Source organism: Pelecanus crispus, chromosome 1 (genome assembly GCF_030463565.1).
Source record: "Pelecanus crispus isolate bPelCri1 chromosome 1, bPelCri1.pri, whole genome shotgun sequence".
Lineage (NCBI taxonomy): Eukaryota > Metazoa > Chordata > Aves > Pelecaniformes > Pelecanidae > Pelecanus > Pelecanus crispus.
In genome coordinates this window covers 201,967,512-201,983,745 of record NC_134643.1, presented here as the reverse complement: position 1 = coordinate 201,983,745, position 16,234 = coordinate 201,967,512, and the positions used below count along the sequence as shown (strand labels likewise).

General features: G+C 37.5%; 1 protein-coding gene across 2 annotated transcripts in view; it reads left to right on the top strand.

Moving 5' to 3' along the window:
* The window catches only part of FRY (FRY microtubule binding protein), a 173,712-nt gene that overhangs the window by 83,230 nt on the left and 74,248 nt on the right, over nucleotides 1-16,234 (top strand). For both annotated transcript variants that reach the window (XM_075727968.1, XM_075727969.1), the window contains exons 18-28: nucleotides 2,496-2,751; nucleotides 3,857-4,039; nucleotides 4,923-5,013; nucleotides 6,785-7,040; nucleotides 7,316-7,505; nucleotides 8,255-8,379; nucleotides 8,565-8,622; nucleotides 11,850-11,941; nucleotides 12,142-12,314; nucleotides 14,097-14,257; nucleotides 15,103-15,213. In XM_075727968.1, coding sequence (XP_075584083.1) covers nucleotides 2,496-2,751; nucleotides 3,857-4,039; nucleotides 4,923-5,013; nucleotides 6,785-7,040; nucleotides 7,316-7,505; nucleotides 8,255-8,379; nucleotides 8,565-8,622; nucleotides 11,850-11,941; nucleotides 12,142-12,314; nucleotides 14,097-14,257; nucleotides 15,103-15,213 — 1,696 coding nt within the window. The remainder of the gene's footprint in view (nucleotides 1-2,495; nucleotides 2,752-3,856; nucleotides 4,040-4,922; nucleotides 5,014-6,784; nucleotides 7,041-7,315; nucleotides 7,506-8,254; nucleotides 8,380-8,564; nucleotides 8,623-11,849; nucleotides 11,942-12,141; nucleotides 12,315-14,096; nucleotides 14,258-15,102; nucleotides 15,214-16,234) is intronic.

Here is a 16,234-nt window from a genome sequence, read left to right as displayed (position 1 = left end):
ACAATTTAGGTAAAAGTAAGTGGATGCATGATAGGTTGGAAAGCAGTTAACAGACAGTTCATGGTTCAGGAGATGTATAACATGGTGTTGAAATAACTGGGTAGGGTCTCAGTATTGCAGAGCAGGATGACAAACAACACACAAAGAAAGTGATGTTCCTATGAAAAGGTGAACCTTATTCACATATATAAATAGAAATAAGTCTAAAAGTTTTGAGACAGTTGTTCTGGTCTAATCAGTATCAAGAATGCCTGATTTGGAGAACAAAGTCCAGGCTGGGGCGTTGCAGTTGAAGAAGAGACTGACCAGAGAACAAGAGAAAGAAAGATCAGTGGGTTGAAAGAATTAGGTCCATTTAGTCTGGGACAGCGTGGACTGAAAACAGTCTACAAAAATACAGCTTCAGAGAAGAAAGTAATAAACTGTTTAAGGAATTAATAGCTGGCATAATCTTAATCTTAGTCTGCAGACTACCCCAGCACCAGAGCTGCTTCTAAATTCTCTATACTATACCATGTTTATCTGGGTCCAGATTGACTACTTCTCCCAGTTATGAAAAAGTAGTCCAAGGAGGTAAGTCTTTGCTGTTCTAGAGAACACTGCATTACAATATTGTGTCTTTTCTGGGTCAGAGACTAAAATCAATACAAGGATAAAAAACTTTGAAGAGGTGAGGGTTCAGCTCCTCTCTGTTTCTAAAAAGAATCTGAGAAGCTGTTCTGCTAAGGATTTGTGTTGTTGGGATGGAAAGCTGTTAAATATTTTCCTTTCAGTAAAGATAAAATAACATCTTTGGGTTAATGGGTTCTTTTATTCACAGTTTGGTCTGAATTTTTCATCCTCACAACAGATGTGTCTTTTGGCTTTTTTCAGAAGGAGTCAGTAACTCAGCAGCTATACTTTATTCCAGGACAGCTGTATTCAAATTATAAGCCATAAAGCATATGTCAAGTATATACTGTACCTTTTGCCCTTTCACTGCCCACTGAAACCATTCATTAAAAATTCCCAAGTAGGTCTTAAATTTAACTGACTCAAGTGGAAACAAACAAACCAACATTTACTTGCTTCCTCAAGCTGCCTGTCATATAGTGGTAATACACAGATGCATTCTTATGCTCAATTTAAATTTCATCTCATCTGATAATGCCGTTGCACAGTAACTTGGGCTTAGAGATGTATGTCTTTTGTATCCTCTTTTCCACTATTACTTTGTGTCATAGTGGAAGTCATTTCATGGATGACTTAACCATAATCTCAGGGGTTTTGCTTGTTTTTCTGGTTTTGGCATTCCAAAGAGGGGACAAAAATGGTCCTTTCTTAGCACAACAAAATGTGCTGTGTTTCCAAATTTATGTAGAAAGTCACGTGGTTATTAAAGTGTAACAGTTGGTTTTAAAGTCATATTCACCAGGGGTGAAGTTTCATGGCAGTTGCTTTCTTTTGACTTAACTGAAATGTCCCCTGCCTCCCAATTAGGCAGCTATAATGAACCAAATTTGTTGTGAGCTGCATCTCATCATATACTTCCAACTGAATGGAATTTGGTTTCATTCCATTTGGCTGTTTTGTGTTTTTTTCCCTAGCTTTCTGTCCATTTCTTTATAATGCGTCCTTGTTTTCAGCTATGTAGATTAAATGTAGATAAAATACTTTGAAAATTAATTCTAACACACTACAGAAAATTACAGTCTCATGGGTAATAAAGACAAAATACATCATAAAGGCAATGAACCAAAAATTGCAGAACATGCTGATCTGAATTTACTTTATTCTGCCAAGCTGCCAGCACAGAAATGGTTCGATAATTTTTGTGTCAAAAGAAATACAGAATTTTTATGTTGAAAAGAACTTCAACGCGATGCAAACACAAGGAAATAAAATTTGAAAACAGGATCTACACTTGCACCATTTCCCTATCCTAAGTTGTTTCAAACATGAAGCAGTTTTTTAGTTCAAATGCTTCTTTTTATTTCTTTTGAATATTTGCTTTCAATAATTGTGATTTGCTTCTTGGCTAAAGATTCATTTTAACTGTTAGGCAGCTGAGGTGTTGTGATTCCTTTATTTTTATTTTGAAAGTGAGCAAATAAAGATGTAAACTGTGAAATCTCATATTAACCTGTAAGCCTTTTGCTATCATAACTAAATAGAAGTTACTTTATAAGTGACTAAATGAAAAGTATACTTGGTTCAGGGAGACAGCAAAGTTCCCAAATTGTGTACTTTAAAGATAACTATCTTTTAGGAGTGGAATAAAGACTTCTTTTGGATCCATGAAGATGTTCAGGTGCTGTTGTAGCAAGAATTACAGTATAAAAACAGGTTAAGGGTGTTAAATGTGGTTGGTAATAATGAAACCCTGATAGCATCACTGAAATTTACATTGTCATTGGGAATTTTTTCTCAGTGTTAGGTTACCGAGAAACATATGCTCCTTACCACAATAAACACTCCTTAGATTTTTATTACCTGACATTTACTTTTACTTACAGGCTGTCTATCCATATGGATGATGAACTTCGACATATTGCACAGAATTCTCTTCAGGGTCTACTTGTTGACTTTGTTGACTGGCGGGAGGATGTACTCTTTGGTTTTACTAATTTTCTGCTACGTGAAGTGAATGATATGCATCATACCCTTCTTGATACTTCACTGAAGCTGCTGCTACAGTTGCTTACACAATGGAAGCTTGTAATACACACTCCAGGAAAAGCTTCTGAACAGGCAAAAACCAGATCTGCAGAGGTATGAAATCAAGAGATCTGTGTCCTAACATTTATACTAATTGAAGGCAGAAATTATGTTCCTTGGTATTACTGTGGTTTATGTATTTTGCATTTACTCACCTGAGAAGAATTCACTACGTATGATTTTTTAAGGTAATTAGTTCAGCTGTCTTTTAAGGACAGCTATGTCCTTGTGTAACACAGCAGATGTTATTGTTGTTGAGCAACATAGGAGAATGCATGTCAAACTGAAAAACACACATCAACAAAAGCACATAAAGTGAAATATGTGTGTGTAGATGTGGCAGAAGGACATTTTCCCAGGACTGAAACTGATTGATAATGCCAGCGGGGATGCTGAGAAGAGTGACGTGGATCTTCCCTTCCTGTAGCCGTTTCATTTGGTTGATTCAAAAACAACAGAGAACCCGAATGTTTCTACAGCCTGCTGTCTCCATGTGTTACAAACATGCCTGGGAACTGAACAGCTTTGCTCATGCTCCTCCCATCTGCACTGTCCCATGGATAATTTCACTGAGACATGATTTTCAGGCTTCTTATCTCCTAACCCAATCACACTGGAAATTTTTTCCTTTGCGCAAGCATGATGTCTGCTTTATATCACAGAGGACCATTAGTTAATAGGTAATAACAGTATTACAAAAAAAGTTAGAAAAGGGAAAGCCTCACATATTTTTCAGTAAATATTGTAGCACTTTACTGATGGACTGAGGTTCTAGAGGCCACTTACCAGGATAAGGTGTTGCCTGCTACAGGATAAAAGAAGGACCTGAGGACCTGCTATCTGGAGTAGAAAAAGTATGAAGCCTTCACAGGCTGACTTACCCATTACTTTTTTTAGTGGAGGATGGAACAAAGCAGGTAGTTGAATTGCAAACTAAAGGGAGGGCTTTGGCCAAAGGACTCTGCTCATATATTAGTTTTGTAAAACAAGGTAACTTAAAACAATAAAACTTGGTTGTTTGAGGGAATGCTGTCAGTCTCCTACTTCGGCATTTACTCCGCATTTTGTTTCTTTATATGTCCTTGTTAAATGGAATATTTCTTGGAGACCTGGTTTCAAACACCATCACTCCATTTTCCCCCCTTGCACTGTTCTACAGTTGATACCAAATGGATCCAGCCACAGGATACAGTCTGAAAGAAGCCCCTATTCTAATGTACTACATGCAGTTGAAGGATTTGCGCTGGTTCTGCTGTGTAGTTTCCAGGTTGCTACACGTAAACTAGCTGTTTTAATCCTCAGAGAGATCCGTGCTTTGTTCCTGGCCCTTGGCCAAGCAGAGGTATGATTTTCCTTTTCTGGAACTTTGAATTAAAATTTTCCAAAGATAAAGCTAGAACTGCTGGTACAGTTGCTTTTAACATAATTGCTGCAGTGTAGCAGGTATGCACTTAGTTTATAAAAAGCATTTGGTTTGAGCTTACCATTTCTATTTGCCTTAACACCACAAACCTTCCTGTGTACTCAACAATGTAACATGAATAACTTATGCCCTGTACAAGAATTTGAAGGGAAGCATGTACAGCAACTTAGTATTTTCTCTTGGCATGATGTGAATGTAAAAGACACTGTAAAACCTTTTTTTACTTGGATCATTTTTGTATTGTCAGGAGTATAAATTTGTATTGGAAATGAAACTCATTCCTGTAGCATACCATTTTGTACAAAAACGCAGTGTAAGACACATTTAAGATTATTCACATACATTTTCCATGTATAGTAAAGACCTCTAAGTCTTTTTTATGGATACCAAAATACGGAGTCGTGTTGTGTGTTGGCAGTCACAGCTCAGTGAGCCATCTAAATGCCTAAGAACACAAATATGTGTGTTCATGGCAAAGGAATGCTTTAATAAACAGTAAGCTAATTTTTCAGTCTTTTGATACCAGCTATCCAAAGTCATTTGGGATTTTCTGATAAGTGCTTTTGTTTGGTAAGCCGTGAGCTATAGCCACAAATTAACTTAATTTCAAACCACAGCCTGGACTTGGTTCTGAGATTAATGTGAAAAAGACAAAATGCACCCATTGTTACCAATGAATTTTTTTAGCCGCTTTAGATGCATGTCATAACTTTTAGGTGGTTCTATTTCATGTACCAGAAAAATAAGAAGGGAAATAATTTTGTCAGGAGAGCAGTTAACTTGTATTCTCTGTGTTACACAGGATGATGACAGGCCTATGATTGATGTCATGGATCAGTTGAGTTCTTCTATTCTTGAAAGTTTTATTCATGTGGCTGTTTCTGATTCAGTAAGTACTACTTTACTGTTACTGCTTGTGTTTATATAGCGTATGGACATAACAAATATCAGACATGAAATACTAAAAATAAAGCTGCTAGAAATCAAAGAAATCATACAGCTTTAAGCCTCTAGCCATTTACCCAGGAGCTCCAAGGCTGCACAATGTCCCAGACAATCTGTTCCATGAAAATAATCATACTATGAATATAGATGTACTACATACAGAAAAAAAAAAAAGGAACAAAATTTATAATTAAAACTACCTAGATTCTGGACCTATGACCTGCATCCAAAAGAACCACTGAGAAAGTCTTATCGCCAGCACCACCTAATGCTTGGGGCGCTTGGAAGTCACTGACTGCTATCATCTGTTCCAGAAGGGAATAAGCTCTAGCTCCTTTGCATGCTCAGAAGTGGCCCTGCCTGGAAACCTAAGCCTAAGCTCTAGAGTAATTCACAGTTGGGGTGGATCTCTGCTTTCGCTCTCTCATGGGCCTGATGTGTCTAACATGTCACCAGAGGAAGCAGAGATGGAGTAAGCGTTTTGAATGGAAAAGTGTCAGCAGAAGAACTGATACGTAGGGCAACTTGTTTTGCATACTATCTTAGAGATTAGTGCCCTTGCCCAGAGAGCAGAAACTATCAGTTCTGGGCACTTTTCAGCCTGATTAAGTTTAAAGCAACAATCGGTCCTTGCCAGATGAGTGCCCTTTCCTGGGGTAGGAAGCGGACATCGAACTGGTGGTGAAGTTGGGCCACTGTGCAGCTGAAAACGGGAAAGTTGGGGGATCAGAAACTGAGCAAGCCAGAGACATTCTGACTCTGTAACCCAGGAATTAGGGAATTCAGCTGAAATAACAGCACCTGGGTTTGCATGACACCGTTTCTATAGGTGAAGGTTTGGATTTTGTGCTTGAATTCTATGCATTAGTAATACAGCAAAGTAAACGTGTTGCCTGTGTACCTGGTTTCTGACAACACAGAAGGGAGTGGTAATTTAGTGATTACTTTTGTAACAGTGGATGCAGGATGCAGGCAAGTGTTACATCCTATTTGAGGTCTGATAAGTGAATAAGGATGCCAAAATACATGTGTTTTAAGTTTTCATTCCACAAAGTTGATTTCAAGGCAAAATTTAAATTACAGTAGAGAAATGGTTTGTTGATATGAGAACCCTACTTGCCACTGAAGGTAGCAGGATTTAAAGTGGATTAAAACTGCATAAGCACCTGCTTCAGCCTCTTAATTCCCTATACATGTATTCAAATTCCCTGATGAATTCTGAAGAGTATTTATTAATAGCATTGGTATTTATCACATTGTCATAGCATGTAGGAGTCTTAATCATGGGCTAAGACTCTGTCCGGATGTTCAGACAATGAACATGAGGACAGGCTATAACTATTACAGACTGCAGCATCATACAAGAGACAGTGGACAGGTGCAGACAGCAAGGAGAATAGAAAGTAACAATGAGATTATATTGGTCAGCATAATCATTAGTTATCCTAGAGTTTAAGGGCAAGTTATTGTGCCTGTCGCAGTAAATAGGAGCTTTAAGAAAGAACCAGAGGGGAAATAATGAGGTAGCTCTTATCAGCATTTGTAAAAAGCTCCTCCTGAGTGAAAGGGCAATGTGATGGGAAGCATAGAAGTGTTGGTCTAAAAAATCCAACAGAAGTTGTCCATGGAGCTTGAAAATAAAGACAAGTACTGAGGGGGAACATGGCAGGGAATAAATGACTGTCACTGTGATTTTTTATCTTTTCTCTCCATAGACAGCAATCCCATTAACACACAGTGTGGATTTGCAGTGGCTGGTGGAGTGGAATGCCGTCCTAGTAAATAGCCATTATGATGTGAAAAGTCCTTCCCATGTCTGGATATTTGCGCAGTCCGTTAAAGACCCATGGGTTCTCTGCCTCTTCAGTTTTCTTAGGCAGGAGAATTTACCAAAACATTGTCCTACAGCTCTCAGCTATGCTTGGCCATATGCTTTCACGAGGCTACAGCTGATAATGCCTCTTGTGGATCCAAAGTAAGTGGCCACCTGCATTTAACTTTCATTTTTATGGGTTGTGTGATTTTTAATACAAGCTTTTTTTAGTCTCATGTTTCAGTATCAGTCCACAAATCCTGCATAATTTCATAATTACAACTTGTAATTCATTGATTTTTCCCATGTATCATGTCATGTTGAATTGTGGCTGGTGGATACATAGCATATTTTAGTCCTTTTAAAATATTTTAAAATACTGTGTAATTAAGACTGGGAAATTAATTTAATAGTTTTAATTTATCTTTAAATCCTAGTATTCCTGTTAATGCAAAGAAAACAAGTACAGCAAGCAGTGGAGACAACTATGTTACTTTGTGGAGGAACTATCTTATTCTCTGTTTCGGAGTAGCAAAGCCCAGTATTATGAGCCCAGGACACTTGCGTGCTTCAACACCAGAGATCATGGCTACCACTCCTGATGGAACAGTGAACTACGATAATAAGGTGATGCACCCTGTTTCAAACAAATTATTCATTTAGGAGAGTTTTAAACTGCATCAGCATGCAAAATCATATCCTGATGGAAGATTTCAGTTAGGGGAATATTTTGATATACACAAACTGCTTAAGGCACATAATTAACAATTAAAACAGCTGTATAATGTGTATCAACATGATACATCAATAAATACTTGGCAAAAGCCATGACATTTTCAAAATACTACTTTTTTTTTCACATTCTGGGTGATGTATATTCAAAATGTAGACATTCTGGACATACGTGTTGAAGTTAACTTTAGTTTGTCATCCCCTTTCTTTCCTCGTAGAGCACTCCAATTTGTAAATGTATAATATTATTAAGCAACAAGGCAGATTTCTAAATAAATATTTTGTGCCTGTTGGACATGAAATACAGTTTCAAGTAGTAGCAACCTGAAAGGAGCAGTAGCTCCACAAATGCTATAATGAGAATGTTTTAATGAAACATCAAACTAAGTAAATTACAATAATCTGAATGAAAGCAAAGAGATTTCCCAGATATATTTATTTGTTAGGCCTTATTGAGATGATTGTGATGTAACGGACACCCAGTTAGACTGGTGTATTGATATCCATAATAGTAAAATCATTTCAGCACGTTTTTAAAATACATATTGATTCTTGGATGTTTTTTGGTAACAAAAAAAAATTGTATTTACTTAATATTGATAATCCTGGCAATTATATGTCAATAATTTCTTCATATATTTTAGGCTATTGGAACTCCATCTGTTGGAGTCTTACTAAAGCAGCTAGTGCCTTTGATGAGACTTGAAAGCATAGAAATAACAGAATCACTTGTATTAGGATTTGGAAGAACAAATTCCCTTGTTTTCAGGTACTTCCCCACTTATCATATTCTCAATTATTTGCCTCTAATCCAAATGCATTATTTTTGTTGTAATTTAAATATACTAAAATTTTTATTTGCACTTTAGACATGTTTTTATGTATTGAATAAGATATTGATGCTTTTCAGTGGAGACTAGATTTTGTTTACAAATATTTTTTTTTTTAATTTAGGGAATTAGTAGAAGAACTTCACCCACTAATGAAAGAAGCCCTAGAAAGAAGACCAGAGGTTCGTTGCAGAAATTAAATGTACTAGTTTGTTTAAACTTCAAAATTAATTTAAAAGTAGTAATTCTGTCTCTTTGAAATACAAAGATATTCTTTTGTACTAAGTAACAAATTAAGCTCTGTGTACAACAAGAATTTTATTAATTTTCTATAAGAACATAAAATAATTCCATTAAAACCTAGTTTAGATTCTATCAGTGGTACAAAATGTACAGTATAGAAATCCATTCTGAGGAAAAATTTCCAGTCAAATATGGAACCTCCTCATATGGAACTCATATGCATTGGAAATCCACTTTCAATATCTGAAAAAAATACCTTGTAACAGAGCTGGGCTACAAGCACATTTCGCAGCAGTGTTCAGATGTGCTTTTTATTTGCAGGGTCATCTATTTCAACTTCAACTGACTACATCTTTTCATTCTAAATAGAACAGGTTAACTGACAAATTCATCAGTGTTTTCACCTATAGTAGTACTCTCTTTTGTTACAATAGAAAGTAGTGCTAGAAAGGATCCCAACAGATCACCTGATCTGTCCAAGGGAGGATGAACTAGTCTTGGGTCATTTCTGACAGATGTTGTCTAAACTGTTCCTAAAAACCTCTGGTGATAGCCTCCGTAGCCTCAGTAAGCAGTTTAGTCATAGGATGTGTCTATGCAGCTAAATGGGAAAGCCATGGGGAGAGCTTCAGTACTGGACCTGCTCAATTTTCCCTCCCTGGCTCAGTTTTGGACAATTCCAGTGGGCTCCAAGCCAGAAATCCGAGATGTCTCTGAAGGTAGCTCACTCCCAGGAGCAAGTCCGAGAAGGCACCAAGCCACCAGACACAGATCTCCAAACTACCCCAGCCATGATATGCTTCCCTCTACCTCCCTGTGTGCGGCAGCCTACGGGCCAAGGTGCAGAACCCGCGCTGGGGCTGCAGCACAGCCCGCAAGCTCAAGCAGGCAGCTTGTGATAAGAAAACACGCCGTGTTTACCAGTATAGATTAGAATCATGGAATCATAGAATACTTTGGGTTGGAAGGGACCTTGAGAGATCATCGAGCCCAACCCCCCTGCAGTGAGCAGGGATTCTGTCCATGCAGCTCTGCTGAGAAGTCTGCACAGCTGCGTACAGAAAGCGATATCGTTGCATTAATACTGTCCTCTACCCAGGCTTGTTTACCTGGTTCTCAAGCAATTTCAAACTGTGTGTTCACTGCTCTGCCCTTCACAGCACTTTCAATAAGTTATCGTCATGGTGACCTGCTGTGCTGTCCCCGTCTGCCAAGTCATAGTCTTTGGTGCAGAAGCCATGCAGAAAATGGTCAGGAGGAAGTTAAATCATTAATAGGTGGACAGAGGCTCTCAGCTATGCCCAATATGGAAATAAACAAAAATTAATTTGCTTGGGTGGTAGGTTTTATGTGGACAATTCTTAGTAGTTCTGTGTCTGGCAAACGTCCACTACCATTTCCGCTCTGTGTTGCTTCACACCCCAATTCCCTTGTGTGCCTTCCATCCCTATGAAGTCATTGATTTGAAGGTCACTTGTTTTGATACTGGGCAGAAGTGGATTAATACACGTTAGCGCAGCCACTTGTCTCTGCATTTCTGCCCGTGCGCCGCTGAAGACAACCTAGACTTGAAAGGCCTTTTCTGGAGACATACCTATCCAGTCTACCCTCAGGAAAGGAACCATGAGAATGCGGAGGTTTACAGTATGCTGTAAGTGCAAATTTAGCACATGGAAATGTCAGTAGAGGAATATGAGAACAAGAGACTGCAGTGTTAATTCCTGTATTGCTCCTGATACGAAGAACTGGGCCACCTTCCTGCAAGCGGCGCCACCAGTAAACCCAGGAGTGACTGTACGGCTTGCGTAGCTGTAGAGAACACGGCAGGCCTCCATGTCAGCAGGCAGGTATCCAGCACGTCAGAAATAACGTCCTTGAACTGACATATGCTGTGACTAGAAAGAGAATTACCAGCACGGCCAAGAACTGCAGGGGTAAACCAAAATGGACACTACACAAGATCCACCATGTGGGCACTGGCACAGAGCTTGCCAGATCACCACTGACACTGTTGCAGGAGGCAGCAGTGCCTGTTAAATACTGTGTTACAATAAAACTGCCTTTTTCTCTACATGTGCTGCCTGGAATCTTTAAGGTGTAAAGGGAGAAAAACAGGGCTCTGAATAGGACAAATCAAATGGCATAATGATTTCAATAAAACCTTTGACTAGGATGCTGCGGACTGCCAGTTCTGGGTCAGAATACCAGGGAAAGTATCATTTTCTTCTCCCACACATTTGCTACCGGCCATCAGCAGAGCCAGAGTACTAGATGAGATAAGCCTTTGATCTGACTCAGTATTGCCATTCTTACGTTATGAAGAGGAAAATCTGAGCTTTCTCTGAGCTTTTTTTGTTCTGGCAGCAAATCTCTTTGAGTGCAATAGCAGCTTTTTGACCTTCTCACATTTTTTGCTTAGTGGAGATGCAGGATACAAAGAAACAAGTCAATTTAGCCCTTCAGCAAAGAACAGGCCTTGTTGCATTCCCATCTTTCAAGGCAAGATAGAAGGCAGAAAGGACAGCTTTCTAGAAGACAATGAGGTACAATGAACCAGTTAAAACAGCGCAGTCCTGTTCTGTGGGAGGAGTATGTTAACTATGTGTACAACCACTGCAGTCAACACATCCAAGAGTGTACTAGAGCGGTGTCTGCTGGGAGCTAACTTGAATATGGGTGATCGTGTAGCTGCAGCATTACCAAGTTCAAGAATGGCTAATCACTAAAAGATTTTCCTGGGGTCTGCATATCTGTTCTGCATTTTACACTGCTTCCAGCACCCAAACTAGATGGTGTTAAGCTAACATGAATATCCCTGCTACCTGAAGATAGCATCTTTTTCGGCACAGGAAACTTGAATATTAATTAATTTTTATCCAGCATCTCATTATTTCATTTCCACATTTTCAATGAGGACTGAGGTAGCTGTTAACAGTTTGTTCAAGAATGGTTACAAAGACAAAACTTTGATCATACTTAGTTCTGTGTTGATGTATAAGCCCAGTGTTATGATGAAATATCCAAAAGCGGTCAAGTTCATTCATGAAGAAAATGCTTGAACTGGCATTCTTAAATCTTGCTACTGTGCTGACATTTCTGAAGTTAACTAGTTTTTAATGTACGCACCAATGCATATTAAAAATGGTTGTTTTTTTTAAATTCCAAGAACAAGAAGCGTCGAGAACGCCGAGATCTGCTAAGACTACAGTTACTGCGAATTTTTGAACTACTTGCTGATGCTGGTGTTATAAGTGACAGGTAGGACTATCACTAATCATAAATACTGATCTTTAAGTGAAATAATTTTCAGTGTTTACAACACTGAGTTTATGTCGGTATGTTCTTTGAAGAGTTGTGTAATCTATCAGATATGGAGAGATTTTTAGGCATTTCTTCAGAAAGCTGTAGTATACCTACACTGTTACTCTATATTAATGTACAACTTTCCTTTATGCTAGTACAAATGGAGCCTTAGAAAGAGATACGTTAGCCCTTGGAGCCTTGTTCTTAGAGTATGTTGATTTGACTCGCATGCTTCTGGAAGCTGAAAATGATAAAGAAGTCGAAATCCTTAAGGATATGAGAGCACATTTCAGTGCAATGATTGCCAACTTGATTCAGTGTGTTCCAGGTATGGTGCTAAATTATCTCAACTTACAATCAAATTGCATTTAATATATGTATTGGAAAAGTAATTTTTTATTTCTTTTTTTCTGTGGTGTTTTCACTGCTTGTGAATTGTCATGTAACAGATGTACAGGGGAATGTGGACAAAATGTATTCAAAAGTCTATTAAGAGTAAAATAAAAAACCAGTAAAGCTTGTTGAAGCTTGTAGTATTCATATATAAGAATCATCTTTTTAAAAGCCCAGCAAAGAAGTTGTCTGTCACCTCTAGGGTCTCCAGATTTCTTTGACATAAGGCCTTATTTGCTTCCCTTTGCCTCTTTATAAACCCAGGCAGGCCTTCAAAAATATAGGTAGGTGCAGAAAATGTACAATATTAAATGTAGTGAAAAACTTGCCCGAGGTATTGAGGCTGTATCCCATGTTACCTGACTCCAGTTGTATAGCAAAGATTTCTCCAGTTGATTTCATGCTTTTTATATATTGCAAGATCACTTCAGAAATGTAATGTAATTCCATTAGGGGGAGAAAAAAAAAAAAGAGTCTCCTTTAAAGCCTGTGTAATTACTCAAAGATGAAGTCTGGAGATTTGTCAGTCTCTATAAATCTGCTATCTCCAGATCCATTTATGAAAGGACATAACAGCATTGGTAGCAACAAATAAGAAGGAATTCAAAAGAATACAGTGAGGGAATAAATAATGAACAAAAGTTTTCATGTAAGTTCCCAGTGTGCAAATTTTGTCAAAGTCATGTAGTTGCTTTCAGCTATAAGATACATAAAAAGTATATAATAGTTGAACGAGTTAAGGAAAAAATGGCATCCCTGCTATTCTCATTTAAGACAGAATGTTGTATGAATTTTCCACAATGAAACAGCCATATTGTCTGTTTTGAGAGAATGCAAGGATAACTGCTGCATTTCAATAAGTCAGCATGTAATTCTATAAAGAGATGTATTTTCTGCTAACAAGACAGCTTTAAAATATATCAATAACTAACAAAGCCATAACATTTAACTCCTAGCAAAAAAATGTTTATTGTGTCAACATCTATCATCTTTAGCCACTGTTCATATTGATTTGTGTTAAGTATTGTCTAGTTAGACTTTGTAGGCTTCCAGCACAGTTTATAGATGAAAAATTGGCCAGTAGTAGTTTGCCAGTCTTTTCAATAAACACAGTACCACCTCTGCCATCATGTTTTCCTTTGGGGAATTAAAACTATTGTTTAAAAGATTTCTCTTTTTTCTCTCCACATGGTTAAGAATTGATAGATATTTTCATTTGCTCAGGTAATTCAGCTGTTCAGAAAATATACGACATCTTTGTCATAAACCAGCAGGCACCAAGTTTCTTTTATTTCTTGTCCCTACCTATTACTGTATTAGAATAAGATATATGTATGTTTGGGCTTGCATTTAAAGGATTGGAAAAAACCCAAGTAAATATTTACCATTGCAATGCAAGAGGCAGTGAAAAGCCTGATTCTATAATTAGTTTCTTGCATGCTGTTTCTAAAGTCAGTAGGTGTACATGTTGTATAAATGTATATGTATAAATGTATAAATACACATTAATTCAGAACTGAAGGTTCTTGGAAATAAGATGCATCTTACTCACATTAGATTTTTAAAAGGAGCTTAGATACTTTGGAGTAAGTGTACGCTGAACATTTAGGAAAAACTCCCTGTTTGTAGAAATTTTAAATTCATGTTATCGTCTCTGCCACATGAATGTGTATTTAACATTAACAAATCACAACTATTTCTATTTCTGTTCACTTAGTTCACCACAGGAGATTTCTCTTCCCTCAGCAGAGCTTGAGGCATCACCTGTTCATCTTATTCAGCCAGTGGGCAGGACCTTTCAGTATTATGTTCACACCGCTGGACCGTTACAGTGATAGAAATCATCAGATTACAAGATACCAGTACTGTGCATTAAAGGTATTAAAGTTTTACTGTCAAAATCAGTAATAGCAATTTTCCAGTCAAATTACAAGTAAATGTGGGGTTTATTTCCTTTTATTTCACAGAAATTTGAATAGGCATACTTGATGCAAACTTGTATACTCATATGTATAGGTACAGCGGTATCATAGAATGTAGCAGTATGAGCCACTGAAGTTATGCATTTTTTTCTTTGTAGACACTTTTCAAGGCTAATTATTTTCAAAACCAGAATGCATTTTAAAATTTTACGTAGCTGTTCATTAACAGGTTATCAGATTCAGTGAGAGGATATTAGGCTCTGAAATTAAATACAGTACCAATTCAGTATCACATGCACATCTCAGGACTGTCTCCCGCTCTTGCCTGGAGACATGCTCAATAATAATAAAATACTTTCCCGGCAAAACCAGTTGCAACTCACCCACATAAGTAAGCTGGGAAAATAATAGCTTATATACTTACATAAGCTGCATCACTTGGTATACAACAATTTTAATTTTTGCAGAACGATACTATTAAAAAATCTGTGTATTTTAATTGGGTTTGTAGCTTGATTTGTAAAGATTGGGTGAAATGACAACATGTATCTTGAAGAATGGGGAAACTGGGCTGTAATGTTCCTGACAAAATGCTTAAACTCAGCATTATCTTGAAATCCAGTAACATCTATAGCAACCTCATTACTGAATTCTAGCAAAATCAGCTGTTACCATTCTCACCACAGTTCCCTCAAAAATTAAAACAAGTGGCAGTCCTGTTAGCCTGGACCTGGGCTCAAATAATTCTGAAAGGTTCATTCATGTTACTTCTTTGTGTAACTAAGTTCCTTGTGTTTTTAGGCTATGTCAGCTGTGCTCTGCTGTGGACCTGTATTTGATAATGTTGGTCTTTCCCCTGATGGATATCTTTACAAATGGCTTGATAACATTCTGGCTTGTCAAGATTTACGTGTAAGTACTCACCAAAATGCATCACTGATGAATAATTTTAATCTCTGTACCGGGCAAGTAAAGAGTTAGTGACTGTAAGAGCTATGACTGTATACATTCTATTTTGAGCAGGAAACAGTAGCTTTATGCAAGGTTCTAATAGAAAAGTGTAATTAATTTTAAAGCATTTAAACAGTAAAAGAATTACTATTTCTGAAAATATAATGTAGGTAAATAATAAGCTAAAAAAATTGCCTTATGGCTCAGTGTTGCTTGCAACAGAAATTTAGGCTTTTCGTCTGCTGATAAAGAAAGGTTAAAAATGGCACAAGCTCAAAAATATTTGTATTTCTATTTGGAGTACTTCCACCCACCTGCTTCAAGTTTCTGTGGAATAAGAATGTAAAATCCCTTCCTGCTTGGTAACATAGATGCTGGTGAAACAAATCTGAGTGAAAGTGAGTGGGTAGATCTTCCAAAGAAGTCAAGACGATACATGATTCAGGAGAGGAAAGAAAGAATTTTATCTTTTTTTTAAAGAACACATAGTAGGTTGTTCTTGCAATTTTCTCTTCCATATCTGTGAAGATGGATTTCTCTGTTGACTTTGTAAGTACCCAGTCATATTTCTATATTTATAGCTGATTGGACTATCTCTTTGATTAAGGAGGAGTAGATGGGTGATTTACATCAAGTGGAGAGAGAGAACAATGATCTTTCCCTTTGTGGTATCTTGCACTTTGGCCTGCTGTTTTCCCTAAAAGTCTCCTACCAGCACATGTGACTAACTGCTAAAAAAATGGAGGCAGCAAAGCCTAAAAGCTTGTGGAGCAGCTAGAGGATACATGCTGTAGAAATGGTAATTGATTAGGAAAAAAAAAGGTTGGACAAATTAGAAGAAAGAAGGGGTAGCTACAGAGAAAATCTTTCGGAAATTGGATAGGATTTTGGAATGTTGGTAGGGATGGAGCTTTTAAGATATGTGTAAGTGATATGTATAATTGAAATTCTTACGGATGTGGGAAGGAAACGCAGGGAACAG